The 16,759-nt window shown below is 47.5% G+C and overlaps 1 protein-coding gene across 1 annotated transcript in view; it reads left to right on the top strand.

Annotated features, from left to right (window-relative positions):
• The window catches only part of PRKG2 (protein kinase cGMP-dependent 2), a 71,778-nt gene that overhangs the window by 37,727 nt on the left and 17,292 nt on the right, over positions 1–16,759 (top strand). Inside the window, exons 10-12 of the mRNA XM_090036920.1 lie at positions 1,166–1,234; positions 7,222–7,320; positions 11,697–11,847. Coding sequence (XP_089893046.1) covers positions 1,166–1,234; positions 7,222–7,320; positions 11,697–11,847 — 319 coding nt within the window. The remainder of the gene's footprint in view (positions 1–1,165; positions 1,235–7,221; positions 7,321–11,696; positions 11,848–16,759) is intronic.

Raw genomic sequence — 16,759 nt, 5'->3', positions numbered from 1 at the left:
AGGCTTCCAAATTGCTTTAAAATTTGAACTATATCAATAAAACACTGTGTTTAAATTGATACCTATATATACAGTGCTGTTCCATTTTAATTATAGAAAAATGTGGATTTGGGTTTTTTTAAGAGATTTGGGGATTTTTATCAGAGAATTTGCAGCTTTTAAACAGAAAAAACAAGATCCCTAGTCATAACTAACGTGTATCTTTTAGTTCTTCTCATGTCCTTGAGAAGAAAGTCTGTCTTCTATTTTTACATCTGCCAGATAGACACATACATTTATATAGGAAGTAAATATTTTACAGTTAACTCTCATGTATTCCTCCCCACAGTTTAAACTGAGCATAAATCTGTATAACAGAAGATTAACTCCCAAAGATATATTGATACAGTTAAAATCAATGAAAAAAAACAACTCCAGCTTAGAATTGATATTCATTGTTTAGTTTCACATTTATATATTACATTTTTACAGTTTGTTAATAAGTGCTGGTAATAAATCCTGGGCGTGCTGTTCAGATTTCTATTTGTAAGAATAAATCTCAATTAGAAAAGGATGTGTAGGATTAAAAAAAAATCCCTCAGGAATTTTTACAGGGCTGAATAAATAAAAAAAGAAATGTACAAATATTGAAATTACTAATCAAATTTATACTTAGCCCCCCCATGTGCTAATGTTATGTGAATATGTAAATCATAGGCTAGAGATGGAACCTTACATGCTATTTTCTCTCTGTAGATTATATTCTTTATTAAAAAAAAAAAGGACTTTACATTTCCTGTTTTATGGTAGTTGCATATACTTCCAGGTTTCTTGGAAAGCAGCTCCTTGAAATAATTGAAAAGAAAGCCATTGACTTTTACGGGATCTGGAAAATGAGCACTTGGGATAGGCAAATTTTAAATCAAACAATATTTTAAGTGAATGGGGAAATGTCCTTTTTCAGAATCATGTCTTTTGGTCTCTGGTTAACAAAGTTGATTGTGACTGGGTCAGTGATATTTGCCCAGGGAAAGATCAGCATGCACAGGACTTACAGGCTGAAGAGTTGCTTTTCAAAATTCATCTTTAAATGAGGGCAAAATCAACCCTGCCAGAACAGTGTAGAATGCTGCAAAAGAACACTGGATTTTGACATGCTTCTGAAATAATCTGTTTCTGTTCATAGTGATGATGTCAGATCAGCAAACATTATTGCAGATGAAAATGACGTGGAGTGCCTTGTTATAGACCGAGAGTAAGTACCATGCTACTATTTAGTAAACTGTGGGCATTATTACAGGCCACCAAACCAAGGGGAGGAGCTGGATCTGGACAAGGGACTTGGTTGTCATGGGTGACTTCAAATACCCGGACATAGATTGGGAGGAACACTTGGCTAGGTCAGATCATTCATGCAGCTTCCTGACTGTGATCGAGGAGCTCTTCCTGACCTAGGAAGTGCAAGGGCCAGCGAGAGGTAATGCTCTCCTAGACCTGGTCTTGGCCAAGGGAGAAGATCTGGTGGTGCATGGCTTGAGACAGCAACCATGAAATTATCAGGTTCACCATCTGCCACAAGGTCAACATATCAACCAGCAGGATTGAAATCCTGGACTTGAAGAATGCTGACTTTGACAGGCTCAGACCATTAGTAGGGGAGGTGGTGAGAGACCAGGAAGGGAAGGCAAATGGGGTGCACAAACGGTGGTTGTTGCTCAAGGATGTGATCCTCAAAGTGCAAAAGAACACCGTTCCTGCAAAGAGGAAAGGTAGCAGGAGGGCTGGCAAGCCTTCCTGGCTTAATGGGGACATTGCAGTCCTCTTAAAAAAGAAGAAAGAGATGTACACACGGTGGAAACTAGGGATGGTCCTCAAGGAGGACTATACTTTAGTGGCCAGCACTTGTAGGGAAATGATCAGGAAAACCGAGGCAGTGACTGAGTTTAGGTTAGCGACAGGAGTCAAGGACAATAAGAAGTCCTTCATGTATGTAAGCAGTAGAAAGAAAACAAACAGAAGTGTGGACCCCTGCTTAACACCTCGGGACAGCTGATAACTGACATTCAGGAGAAAACTGAACTCCTGAATGCCCACTTTGATTTGGTATTTTACCGGACCATGGGAAAAGTCAAGTGAGGTAAGGCTCATAGGGAACATGCCGGGACTGACTGCCTCCACACTATGGATGCTGAGTGGGTACAATACCAACTAGAAAAGCTAGACATAAGTCACCAGGACCAGATGGACTCCATCTGAGAGTGCTGGAGGAGCTGGCTGAGGTCATTGTGGAACTCCTGGCAAAGCTCTTTCAGTATTTGTGGCACACAGGGAAGATCCCTGAGGATTGGAAGAGGGCCAACCTTGTGCCCATCTTCAAGAAGGGGACGATGGAGGACCAAAGCAACTATAGGCCAATCAGCCTAACCTCTATCACAGGAAATTCTTGGAAAAGCTCATTAAAGAATCCATGTGCAATACACTCATGGAAGGTAAGATTCTGAATGACAGCAAGCATGGCTTTGTCATGGGTAGGTATTGTCTCCTTCTACGACCAGGTCTCTCGCCATGTGGACATGGGAGACAAGGTAGATGTTACATACCTAGACTTCCAAGGCTTTTGATCTAGTAGCCCACAATATCCTTGTGGGAAAACTGGAAGATTGTGGGCTCAGCTGCTCGATGGTTCAGTGGGTGGGAAACTGACTACAGGGTAGGACCCAGAGAGTTTCCATGAATGGATCTGTGTCATGCTGATGTGAAGTGGCCAGTGGTGTTCCTCAGGGGTCTGTGCTTGGACTGGTGCTTTTCAATATCTTTATCAATGATTGGGATGGGGGAGTGAAAAGCTCACTGGCCAAGTTTGTGGATGACACCAAATTATGGAGCAGTGTGGCCACACGAGAAAATAGGTTGCAGATACAGGCGGACCTGGACAGGCTAGAGAGTTGGGCAGACTGGAACCAATGAAGTTTAACACTTCCAAGTGTAAGGTGCTCCATCTGGGGGCAAACAACCCTCAGTATACATACAGGATCGAAGATGATGGCCTGACTTGCACCATAGCCAAAAGGGACCTAGGGGTAAAGATTGACTATTGCATGAACATGAGCTGTCAGTGCGATACAGTGGCCAGCAGGGCAAACAACATGCTGGCATGCATCAACCGATGCATCTCATGTAAAACAAAGGAAGTGATACTCCCACTCTACTCAGCACTAGTGAGTTCTGGGTGCCACACTTCAATAAAGACATGGAAAAACTTGAGGGGGTCCAGAAAAGGTCTATGTGCGATACACTTGCAAAAGGTAAGATGATGATCCATATGATAAGAGACTTGCAAGGCAAGCCATACGAGGAAAAGCTGAGGGACCTGGGCCTGTTTAGCCTAAAGAAGAGAAGGTTGAGTGGGGACTAGATAGGGGCTAGATATCAGAATAGTTCATCAGGAGCTCAGTGAATAACTGTTCATTAGGGCACCCCCAGGGAAGACAAGGACCAATGGATATAAACTCTTGGAAGGCCTCTTCAGGCTTAATACCAGGAGAAACTCCTTCACGGTCAGCATGTCCAGACTGTAGAATAAACTACCTTCAGAGGTGGTGCAGTCACCTACCCTGGAGATTTTCAAGAGGAGACCGGACAGTCACCTTGCTGGGGTCACTTGATCCCAGTTGTCTTCATGCCTAGAGCAGGGGGGCTGGACCTGATGATCTGTGAGGTCCCTTCCTGCCCCTAACAGTCTATGAATCTGTCTGGTCTTTGAATATATCCTCAGTCATATATTGTGTATTGAGGGCATGCGTTTCCTCTGTCACTTGCCGACACTTTACAAGGCCTGTTATGTGATCTAACCACAGGGTAAATTGAGAGTTATCATGGTTTTTCATAGTGTGAACCACGTAACAGAGATTCTTATGCCCTCTGTGGCAGAATGCCACTTCTGTCTCTCCCCATAAACTCTGCTATATCACAATTTAGCTTTTTAGGTAACCCTGAGTTTTAATCTGAGCTGGGTACATTCCTGAGGGAGGCGGGGTAACCTGCTCCCTCTGCCTACGTGACTGGTATCACATACCTGGGTGAGGGGCTTGGGTTTCCTTTTTTTCTGAGCAATGCCAGTCTACCCAGCAACCAGTGGTGGATTTCAAATTGGTTGGCTAGCAGCCAATAGGTGCTGGCCTCCATTGGACCAGGTAAATCAGGTCATAAGGGCTATATAAGTTAAGGAGAAGGGGCAGTAGCCATGAAGCTGGACCATCTGAAACTTGCTCTCTCTTGAAACTCATGATCAAGGAACTGCCTGCCTCCAGCAGGAATCTCCACCTGCCTCTGGATGATACTTGTGAGTAAACTACCTGAGATCTAACTAGATATATAGTTTGCAGTAACTCAGATGCGTGAACAAAGACTACCCAGCCACCCTGCTTGCTCTATGGGATTTGATATTGCTCTACCCTGTACCCGATTCCAAACCTACTCCTTGTAACCAATAAAGTTCTCCTTTGTGCCTAGTGTGGGAGACTTATTGGGAGAGGAGCTAGATTATGCCTTGGTTCGGCTGACTAATGGAGACCACTATTTGTGCTTCAGACCAAGGGAAGCACCCCAAGTTCTTGAAGTGGGTTGAGTGCCCTCAAGAGCTACTAGGCCTGTGTTTACCAGGGGGTACAGAGCCAGGATCACTCCAGGCTCTGGGTGGTGGCGACGTTACCCTGGGCTAGTGGGTTTGCTCCAGAAAGGGGGTTAGCCAGGTGTGAGGTGTCCCTAGGGAGGCACCCGAAGCCTGGAAGGTGGTTGGGCGCAATGAGGTGAGTGGCTTGGCACGGGAGCACCTGCTACTGGCCTGCCACACCCTTTTCCATTTACAATTGTACAATAAACTACAATAAGAGGCTTACATAGAATAGTTGTATTAAGAAAGCATGTATTTTGAATGAAATGAAATGGACATCTGTCGAAGCAGATGGAAGACAAGGCACCCATTTTCTAAAAAAAATGTTAAGTGTTGTGTGGCCTCACAGAGCACAGCTTGGAAGCTGCTTGGTCGACATCTATAACAGGGCTGTCCAACTGTCTAATCATGGGCTTTATGATGTCTGCAGCGGACTAGTTTGTAGCTCCGGGGCTCCGCTTAGCCATCACTTCCCACCACATCACTCTGGCTACTGCAGCAGCAGCAGTCAGAGGCTCCAGGCTCACCCTTGGTATGGTTTCTGATTCCTGCCCCACCCCAGGCAGGGGGCTTAGCAGCATCACACAGCATGTGGTATCAGGGAAGCTGATGTCATGGGGTGCCAGCATGGCATGGTACAGTGGAGGAACCTGTGGCCATGGAAATGAAAGTAGGGCTGAGGCACTTGCACCCATGCACCTGGACATGAGATGCAAAAGTGGGGAAGCACCCTCATGCTTGGTGCAGCAGGGGAGCGATTGGGAGGCCTGGGGCTTGTGTGGGCCCCAGGGCTTGTATGCACGCTGGTGCATGTGGCCCCTGCTGGTGAGGCCCACAGGGCATGCAGCCCCTGACTGCTAAGAAGATGGATATCCCTGTTCTATAACAAAACAAACCCAACCTCTCCTGAGGAGCGAATCTCTGTATTTGCTTACAACGTACGGTATCCCGTACAATACTTGTTTACATAACCTAAAGTAAGGTTATAATTTGCAGCTCTTTTTAAAGAATGGTGAAACCATGTTGTCATGAAAAAGGTTCGATGTATGCCTGCAATTGTGTTGTGCCACTTGACTGCAACTCATACGCGTCAGCCCAGGAAAGAGGTCTCCAAGATGGGCTGAAGGGCTCTAGGGAATGATGCTGAGGATTCCAAAGGTGGCATTCTTTCCTTTCTGAGGGCTGGATGCTGTCACCCTTCCTTACTTTGACTAATACCTTATTCTGTGACTAGTCCCTTGGGACTACTGATTGGGGAAGGCCCTATTTATCATGTATAAGAGCTGCAGAGAGCATGTCTTCACTGCAGTTGCTACTTCAAACAAGCTAGCTCTGGTACTCCTGGTGGTATATATATGGAACAACATAGGATAAGATAACAACTAGAAAGCCTGCCCAAGGAGCAAATACTTGGGTGGTGAACTCATCTTAAGCTCTGTGCTGCTGTGGCTACACTGTTCCCAGTATTCAAGCTACCTGCGGTAGCTTTAAATTGGTGGAGGTGAATGCCACGTGGATGTAATCTGTTCACATATGAGTATAGAGGTATGTTATGCTTTAGAATATGTGATCTTAATGAAAATTAAAAGTAAGTCCAGACCCACTGAGTTTTTTAAACAGCTTGCAACACTTACTGTAAGAAGTGTGATGTTAAATTAGAATTCTAATTGAATTCTAGCCTGGGTAGCTACATAGTATTGACTCAAACAATAGGCACCAGGATTTGGACACAATATATATTCCACTTTTTCGTTTGTTCTGAGTACTCTTAGTAATGTTGGCGTGTTGTTGTTTCTGTGATGGTCCAGGAAATGTATCAGAGGCAAGGAGTTTTAGTAATATCTTTTATTGGACCACCTATGTAGTTGGGAAAGTTGTCGGACAAGCTTTTGGGTATCAAGTGCCCAGGTCTCTTATTCGCTTTCTTCTCCCAAACACGATTGCATATAGATGGCTAGCAAAGTGATCCCACAATATTGTTTCTATAAATTTGTTTAGTTTCAGTTCCTTTGGGATGGAAGGCTCTATATAATTCTAGTAATATCTATTTAGATTGAAACGAATACAGTTATTTCCCACTGGGGGAATGACTGAGATTTGGAGTGTATTAAATTTCCGTATATTTAATAAACCCAAAGATTAAAACAATAGCTCCACTAGGTAAATCATTTTTTGTGCTATACTGGAAATAACCAACAGAAGAATTGAGCATGATATAGCAATCAAAGGCCTTCATTAGAGGCTAATATTTTCTGAGTGGTGACTCATCCTTTCACAGTAAATGAGCACTAAGAAAGATCGGTGTTATGTACCATGATCATAGTTACTGCTAAGTAGGAACAAATGATCAAAGTAAATCTTTTACTTTGAAAGCAGAGGGAGAAGAACTTCACTGCATGCATGAAAGTGAGCTGGGTTTTCATGTGTGTTCATTTATTTGGAGACAATTAATAGCAGTAAGGGAAATACAGATATGTAGCTACATTGTTCCATAACATCTTTAAAGAAAAATATGCAAATATTGCTGTGTGAGTTCAGCAGCTTACAATGTTCTTTCATTGTGGTTTTAGAACATTTAACCAGACAGTTGGAACCTTTGAAGAACTCCAAACATACCTTGCAGGTTATGTGGCTAATCTGACCCGTGCTGATGAAAGAAGACAAGCTAAGTAAGTCTGATGCAATTTGTCAGATGTGTCTCTACTATGAGATCCTAAATATGTGTGATAGCTATCCTGATTGCATCATTTTGTTAGGCAGTAGGGACAATGCTTAGCTATTATAACCTGTTTATTAAAAGCACAGATGGTTAGATTATGAATAAAGATCTCTGAAATAATGAAATACGAGTTTCAGCATCTCGACTTCCAAGCGAAGAGCTAAATACAGGATGGTCTGGTTTATGAGGTCCATAAAGAGAATGTAAAATTGTCTGTCTTTGTGGAAATGAGCATGTGTTAATTCTGTTTTAACATTTTTTCTCAGTCAGAAAGGTGGCAGATGTCAAACTGTTTATTAGACCTGTTTGAAAAAGAAAAAAGTAATAAAATAAAGCTGGGTTACAGTTTAAAAAATAATTTGCTTTTTCAAACAGAAGTGCTTAGCTATTTCAGTATAGTGGTGACATGAAAATGTTTGTTTAGAACCACAATGAACAACTGTAACTCATCTAAGAACTTTAAGGAACAATCTGATTTGTGGAGTGTGTGTGTTAATGCTAATCAGAACAGAAAATACACCTCCAGTTTCAGTTTATGCCAAGTTGTAAAGGAACTGGTGCATAATAACTGGTAGCTTGGCTTTCCAAGTTGGGGTCCATCTCGTTGAGGTGTGCTCAATGCCTCTGTAATCTGCTCAGTATCCTTTACTTTTATTAAACATGACAGTAGCTGAAAGCACTCACAATGTCTCAGGAGGTCTTTACCTCTCTGCATTAGGCTTTAAAATGTTGATTGCAGAATCTTTATTTAATATTAAAAGATGTCTTCTGGACACATGGGCGAGAGACAGACATTACACACAAACCAGTTTAAGTGATCAGAAACTGGTTTAAACCTGTAACATAATGGATGTTCAGTGGACATAAACCAGTTTGAAAATGGTTGAAACTGGTTTGAGATAAACCTGGTTGAATGTAGTATCAGACTTAACTGATTTGGCCCAAACCAGTTTATGCAATGTCTGTCCCAGATCCTTTTCTGGTTTAAGTTACATCTGACTCCCTCAGCATGCTCTCTGGGCTGGGTGTGGTTCTCTGCTCCACAGCAGAGCTTGCCCCTCCCCTCTGCTCCCTGGCTTGGAGCTCGGCAGAGACTGCAGGTGTCTCCCTAGTGGCCCCCCTCCCCTCCCTGTCCCCTCTGCCTTAGACACCTCTTAGCATTAGCTAGCAGGCCACATGCTGGCTACTAGGCCTGTGTGAAGCAGCAAGTATTTGCTTCAGATTCAGAGGGATGGTGATTCAATTTGGTGATTTGAATCACTGCCCTGATCTGATTTGGCCGAATTGGATTTGAAGATTCGGTGCCGCTTCAAAGATACAGCTATAGACTAAACAAGCAGCAGTCCTCAATGCCGGACACAGCTGCCTCCAGCTGGTAAGTCTGTGTGTGTGGGTGGAGGGGGGGACAGATCAGTGCTCTCACAGCGAGGTAGGGATTGAGGCTGGGGCTGGAACCGGGGCTGGGGCAAGTGCTGCCCAGGGAGGGGGTGGGGTGGCTCACATCGCTGCTTGTCATCGGTCTGGGAGCTGCTTGTGTGGCTGCTGCTGCTCCTGCCACCAGTCTGCAAGGGCATGGGGCAGGGGAGTGTGCCCTGGGATCTGTACGGAGTGGCTAAGGCCAGGGCCATGTGGGGTGAAAGGCAGAAGACACTGGGAGTGGGAGCTATGCCCCCACTGCCACTCACCCTGCTGGTGCAGGGCCAGGACGAGGCTGAGCCCCTGTACTGCCTCTGGATTAGCAGCAGCTTTGTCCTGGCTGGGCGAGTGGCAGCGGGGCATGTGGGGTGGGCCATGTGCCTCCAGACCAGGATGTGGCAGGTGGCAGAGGCACGTGTCCCCCATGCCCTGCTGCCATTCGACCAGCCCCTGCTGCCGGGTTGTGCTCCGTGGGACGGGTGGAGCCAGGGCGAAGCAACTGCTCATCTGGAGTCAGCGCAATGGCTGAGCCTCATGCCAGACCTGCAAGTTTTTGGGTGGCACATGCCCCCACTGTGCCTTGTTGCTGGTCATCCATGAGGTGTGGGGAGGCTGGACTGGCTCCTGTCACTGTGCTCTGTTTGTCCAGAGGCAGTATGGTGGCTAAGTCTTGTGCCAGCCCCGCACAAGTAGCATATCCCCCGCTTCCAGCACCTTTTGCTCAGGGCAGCCCCAGCTCTGCCTGCTCTACACATATCCTGGGGCATATGCCCCTGCCCCATGCCCTCCCAGACTGGCAGTGGAAGCAATGGCACAAACTGCTGAAAAACCACCATGCAAGCAGCTCCTGGATTGGTGACATGCATCAGCGTGAGCTGCCCCACCCCCTCCCTAGCCAGGGCTGTGCTCCAGACTGCAAGACCCTGCTGCCAGCCTGCATTCCATGGGGTGAGCAGAGCCAGGGCTGCACGTCAGGAGGCTAGCTCCCATTGCCTGCTGACTGCTGCACTCCACAGGGCAGGTAGAGCCAGGGCTGTGCTCCAGGCTGTGGCTGGGTCTTGCTGCCCAGAGTGTAACCCTGGCTCCACCTGCCCCACAGAGCGCAGCCCGGCAGCATGAGCTGGGTGAGAAGCAGCAGGGCATGGGGTGGAGCATGTGCAACCCGAAAACTCGCTGCAGCCCCCACTCCTCTGCCTGCCCTGCCCTGATCCAGAGGCACACACTCCCCTCCCCCACATTCCCTGCTGCTGCTACTTTCGAGGCAGCACAGGGGCTCAGTCTTGCACTGGCCTTACACTGAATTGACTGGGCGAGCAACAGCAGGGCATTGGGGGGAGGGGCATGTGTCACACCAAAACTCGCAGCTGTCCCATACCCCCCCTGCTCCACCACACACCCACCCTGATCCAGAGGCACATCTGCCCCCTGTCCCACATGCCCTGCTGCTGCTTGCCCAGCTGGAGCGATGCCACTGCTTGTTTGGAGGCAGTGCAGTGGCTCAGTCTCATGCCAGCCCCGCACCGGCTGGGCAAGCGGTAGAGGGGCATAGCCTCCACTCCCAGCTCCTTCTGCCTTTTGTCTGGTACAGCCCCAGCCCTGCGCAGATCTTGGGCACATGCCCACATCCCATGCCCTCCTGGACTGGTGGTGGGAGCAGCAGCAAGAGCTGCCAAACAAACCACCACATGAGCAGCTCCCGAACTGGCAGCATGCAGCAGCGCGAGGTGCCCCACCCCCTCCCTGGGCTGTGCTTGTCCCAGCCTGAGCCCCAATCCCTCCCTCACTATGGGGGCATTGATCTGCTCCCCACAACACCTCTTTACTCCCCACTCCGGCCACCACAACAGACTTACCAGCTGGAGGCAGCTGTGTCCAGTGTCAAGGACTGCTGCCTGTTTAGTTTATGGCCGAATCTCTGAAGTGGCGCTGAATCTTTTCTGAATTGATTCAGAAGGTTCCAGTTCAATTCAGTCCTTCTAATTTGTCTCCTGATTTCAATTCAAATTCAGAGATTTGGCTGCCAAATTGAGCTGAATCTCCTCTGAATTGAATTGGCTACTGAAGCTTTGCACAGCCCTACTAGCTATGGTTCATGCTTTGGCAGACAAGATAAAGGCAGAATCAACAGGTAGGTGGTAATGTCCCTCTGTTGTTTTCTCAATGTGGTGATAAACACTGTGTTATCAGTTCCCTGCTGGGCTGGTCAGAAGGGGGTGGGGAACCCCTCTCAAATCAGAGTATCCTGCTGGGACCTGGCCATGCCCCCCTCAGCTCAGCAGTATGGAAGGGAAGGGAGGGCTGCTCTAGTGCCCACCAGCTTCTAGCCTGAGCCACTGCAGGCATGTGCCTGCATATCTGGGATGTCTGTGGAGTTGCAAACTGGTTTAGCCTAGCCAGGTTAGACTAACCTGCAAAGATTGAATCAATTCAGGCTCAGGCATTTTGAATGTCTGGCCCTAACCATGCAGTTAGCACATTTATAAGAACACGTTCTTCCTGTTTCTTGCTCATGTTAACATTTTATATAAGAACAATATGTAAGCTCAGCTGAAGGTAAAACTGACAAATGTGGGTATTTAACGTTAATCACCGTGGAGTATTGTTAGCCACCTCAGGAAAATGTAGTCACCTACCTTCAAATCAGATGAGTGTTTTGCTAAATTATTTGCTAAATTATCTGTTAAATTGTCAGTGTTTTGTCACCTGGTAATCTTTAATAGCATTTCAGTTCTGATTTTACAGCTAATAGAAGGGTGGCAAGAAAATACTTACTGGAATAGTAATTGTGCAGGATGAAGAAAGCAGGTCAGAAGTCAGTGGTTTGTTTTGAAAGGATATTTTGAAAGAACAGTAAGATAATAATTTGATTATGGAGGACAACTTACTAAAACACATTATTTCTTTGTGCAGGAGATCCTCCTGTGGGCTCTTGACTAATGAGCTCTCTTTGGAGATGATACAGCTGAAGGAGAAAGTAGACCAATTCCCTTCTTCATCCCCATTCCAGAACCTCGAAGTTGTCACAACTCTGGGTGTTGGTGGGTTCGGAAGGGTTGAACTTGTAAGAGTTTGTTTTAAACATCTGAAAATAGTTTTTAACCAGAATGTTTGTTTGTTCTACTGACTGCTGCTGCCTCATGACTACATAGTACATAATCTGGAAATCTTTGCTACATTATATACACGTATAAACCCGTTAAACTAAAAAGAATTATGTAGTGACTGAGCAAAAAGAGACTCCCTATGACCCCATACATTATTTTCAAAATAATTCATTTGAATTTATGGAATGTGGTAATGTCCATTTCTTTGCACTGTCCTGAGTCAAGCAGGTACCATATAGATCATGTGTTAGCAACCTATGGCCTCTGGGCTGGATCCAGCCTCTGAAGAGCTTGGATCCCACCAGCAAAGGTCTAAAGCAGCCCATGGTGATGGGGAGAGGGTATTGATGACACATGATGGCAGGTGCCAACTTAAAGGCCATGTTCTGCATTTCCAGTCTGCCTTCTGCTTGGGCAGTTGACCAAGGAGATCTCTTTGGAGATGATACAGCTGAAGGAGAAAGTAGACCGGTTCCCTTCTTTATTCTCATTCCAGAACCTGGAAGTTGTCACAACTCTGGGTGTTGGTGGGTTCAGAAGTGTTGTGTTTGTAAGAGTTAGCAGAGAATAGACCATTCTCTGCTAAATTGACCATTTCCATTTAGCACTAGCCATGTTTATGTGTGACATATGGTAAACTGAAGCTCTGTTGGGGGTGGCATAATAGCAACCCACAGCATGGGTTCGGGTGGCAGTAGGGTGGTGGTGCAGGGAGATTGGAAGCCGGTGGTGTCAGTTGGGTCTCAAGCAGTGGCTCACATTTGTAAAAATTTGTTGACCCTTAACATATAGCACACCACATGTATTATATACAGAATATATATGTATCATGGAATGGTAAAATATACTGGTAAGCTGATGCACAGAATCATAGAACCGGACGGGACCTGTAAGATCATCAAGTCTGGACTCCTGCCATGGGTAGGAAGTTAATTGAGATCAGATAAGCGCAACAAGGTGCCTGTCTAGTAGGCCTGTCCAAATAGGGAACTATTCGATTCGGATTCATATTCAGATGATTGAGATACCAGTGATTCAATTCACAGATTCAAATTGCTTTTCTGATTCAATTCAGCTGAATCAGCTTTGGAAGATTTGGAGCGATTCAGATATTTGCCCATAGAGTATAATGGGGAATCAATGAAATATCTATAACTTTGTTGTTTTTTGGCTGATTTGGATAAAACGTACAGAGATGGTAGCCTCTGCTGAGGGCATGAAGCCTGCCAAGTTTCAAGGAGATAGGTGTAGGGATTTCTGAGAAACTGCACCTCAAACTGCTGACAAACAAAACTCATCACGTAGGTGACTGTGTGTGTGTGTGTGTGTGTGTGTGTGTGTGTTAGTGTTAAGGCACAGAGGGGTGAAAACTGCAGGCCTGCTAGGCCCTGCTGCAGCCATGAAACCTGCCAGCTGTCAAGGAGATAGGTGGAGGGGGGCTCTGGGGCCCTGCACCTCTGGCTGTTAACAGGCAAAACTTGTGACATGGGTGCTTGTGCGGCTGTGTCTGTCTTGGGGCATGTGGGGGGAGGGGGAGGGAAACTACTGCAGGCCTGGCTTCTAGGCCCTGCTGTGGCCACAAAGCCTGCCAGCTGTCAAGGAGATAGGTGCAGCAGATTTTTGGGGCCCTGCACCTCTGGCAAAGAGAAGTCACAGTCACTGGCCAGCTAGAGATGTCAGTCCTTCCCCCCCTGCTTCTCCTCCCCATTCCTCTTCTAAGTTTCTGTTTCCCCATAAAGACTGTCCTCCAAATCACCAAATCTTTTACGAATTGATTCAGAAAGTTTAAGCTTCTAGTGCTTTGATTCAGATTCGGGGATTTGGCCTCCAAATCAGTCCAAATCTTCTCTGAATCAAATCACAAACTGAAGCTTCGCGCAGCCCTAATGTCCAGCCTCTTCTTGAACACCTTAAAAGATGGTGACTGTACCACCTCTTCTGGGAGTGTGTACCAGATTCTGGTGACCCTTACAGAGAAGTTCTTCCTTGTATCTAGCCTGTATTTACCCTCTATAAGCTTATGTCCATTGGTCTTCATCCTCCCTTGAGGTGCCTTCCTGAAGAGTTGCTCACCTAAATCTTGGTGTTGTCCCCTGATGTACTTGTAGGTGGCTATCAAATCACTAGGCTTGTGCAAATAGGGGAGTATTCAATTAGGATTTGGATTCGGCCGATTCAGAGGACAGTGATTCAAGTCGGAGATTTAGTTCACTGTCCTGAATTGATTTGGCGCTGATTCGGAGAGATTCGGTGATTTGTGTTGGCCAGGAAGAGGCAGACACAGCTGGGCAGCTGTGGCTCCTCCAGCTGTGCCTGCCTCTCCCTGGGTGGGAGAAGTTGTGGGAGAAGCCCCCTTGGCTGCCCTGCCTGGCCCTATCACCTGCCAAGTTTCAGCCTAGTCCTGGCACTAAAGAAAGAAAAAGAAGAAAAACAGGCCCCACACTCACCTGTTGCAGGAGTGGTGATTGGAGCCTCTGGGCTCTTGTGGCAGAGCCCCCTGTGCAGTGGGGGGTAGTGAGGATCACCCCCCTAGCTTGGCACCCACTGCACCCTATGGTGCGGGTGCAGTGTGGCTCAGCAGGGCACTACACACTGCCTGGGACCTGGGGCCACTGGGTCTGAGTGCTGCCAGGGTCTGGGTGACACATGGGCTGCCCCAGCTCCCAGGCAGTGTGTGGTGCACTGCCAAGCCGCGCTGCGCTCATGATGTGACAGCTGCCACATGGGTGGCAGGTGCTAGGGGAGGAAGTGATTTCTGCTGTCTCCCACTGTCCCATGCTAAATGGCGGGGTGGCTCAGCCATGAATAGTCAGAGGCCTCCAATCACCGCTGCCAGAGCCGATGACTGTGGAGCTTTAAAAAAGAAAAGAACAGAAAAAAAGCCCTGCACTCACCAGCTCTGACAGCAGTAACTGGGGGCCTCTGGGGCTCATGGCAGAGCCTCCCCACACAGTGGGGGGGCAGTGGGGGTTGCCCCCTCTTGGCACCCACATGGCAGCTGCCCAATGGTGTGGGTGCAACGAGGCATGGCAGAGTGCTGCACACTACCTGGGAGCCGGGGCCGCTGGGGCTGAGTGCTGCCAGGTTCCAGCTGACTGCTGGAGCTGTTCCAGCTCCCAGAAAGCACCATGGGGCAACTGCCACATGGGTGCCAAGCAGAGGGAGGCATTTCTGTTGCCCTCCACTGCTCCCAGCTGCCTGGGGGGCTCTGCCATGAGCCCTCAGAGGCTGCCAATTGCTGCTGCCAAATCCGGTGAGTGTGGGACTTCTTTTCCTTTTTCTTTTTCTTTTCTTTTCTTTTAAAGTGCTGGGAGGCTGAGAGGCCAGGCTGGTGATGGGCTGGCCAGGGCAGCCATGGGGGCTTCTTCCGTGGCTCCCCCAGTTGTGCCTGCCTCTGCCCTGCTGGGGGTGGCAGAGGGGAATCATGATGCAGGCACAGCAGCGCTGGGAGCAGGGTCTCTGCCCTGCTGCCACTTGCCCCCTTCTGCCTGGAGTGAGCTACGCCCACATCTTGTTTCCCCCCCCCCCCCCCCCACTGGGCAAGTGGTAGCAGGTCTGCTGCACCCACATCCTGCGCCCCTCCCCAAGTAATGCACCCCCCACCCCAGCTGAGCAACTTGTCCCAGCCCCAGTCACTCCCCCCTCCCACAACCCCAATAGACTTACCAGCTGGAGGCAGTTGTCAGCTGCCTGCTTAGTCTATGGCTAAATCTCCAAATCAGCCCAATCTTTTCCCAATCTTTTTCTGAATTGATTTGGATGCTTGGAATCAATTCAGAGCTTTTACTTGGTCTCCCGATTCTATTTGGATTTGGAGTTTCTGTCCCTGAATTGGGCCCAATCTCCTCCAAATCGAATCAGCTACTGAAGCTTCATGCAGCCCTAGAAGTCACCTTTCTGCCTTCTCTTACTCAGACCCAATTCCCTGAGTCTGTCCTTGCAGGGCCTATCCTCCATACCTTTGATCATGTGGGTGGCCGTTCTTTGTACTCCCTTGAACTTATCCATGTCCTTCTTGAGTGTGTTGCCCAGAACTGGACACAGAGGAGGAGGAGCATTTCCCTGGATCTATTGGACGCAACAGCTGATGCACACCAGAGTTCTATTTGCTTTCCTGGTGACCGCATTGCACTACTGGCTCATAGTCATCTTCCAGTCGATTGAACCCCCAGGTCTCATTCAGATGCTGTGCCAGCCGGTGGATCACCACCTGTCATGTAGTTGTGGTGAGGGTTCTTCCTACTTAGAAGAAGGACTTTGTACATATCCCTGTTAAACCTCATCCATTTCGCATTCCATTTTTTTTTTTTACTAATATTGCTAATAAAATGGCTAATACAGATGCTTCGTAGTTTCATAGTAGGTAGGGTTGGAAGGGACCTGAGCAGATCATCAAGTCCGACTCCCTGCCATGGGCAGGAAAGAATGCTGGGGTCAAACGACCCTGGCTAGGTGATTATCTAGTCTCCTTTTGAAGATGCCTAGGGTAGGAGTGAGCGCCATAGATTCATAGACGTTAGGGTCGGAAAGGACCTCAATAGATCATCAAGTCCGACCCTCTGCATAGGCAGAAAAGAGTGCTGGGTTCAGATGACTCCAGCCAGATGCCTATCTAACCTCCTCTTGAAGACCCCCAGGGTAAGGGAGAGCACTACCTCCCTTGGAGCTCATTCCAGATTTTGGCCACTCTACCTGTGAAGAAGTTCTTCCTAATGTCTAATCTAAATCTGCTCTCTGCTAGCTTGTGGCCATTATTTCTTGTGACCCCCAAGGGCGCCTTGGTGAGCAGAGTCTCACCAATTCCCTTCTGCACCCCCATGATGAACTTTATAGGCAGCCACAAGTTCACCTCTCAACCTTCTCTTATGG

Source organism: Crocodylus siamensis, chromosome 2, assembly GCF_052110815.1.
Source record: "Crocodylus siamensis isolate JL-2025a chromosome 2, ASM5211081v1, whole genome shotgun sequence".
NCBI lineage: Eukaryota > Metazoa > Chordata > Crocodylia > Crocodylidae > Crocodylus > Crocodylus siamensis.
Note: the sequence above shows the minus strand (reverse complement) of the source record. Positions and strands in the feature narration are given on the sequence as shown.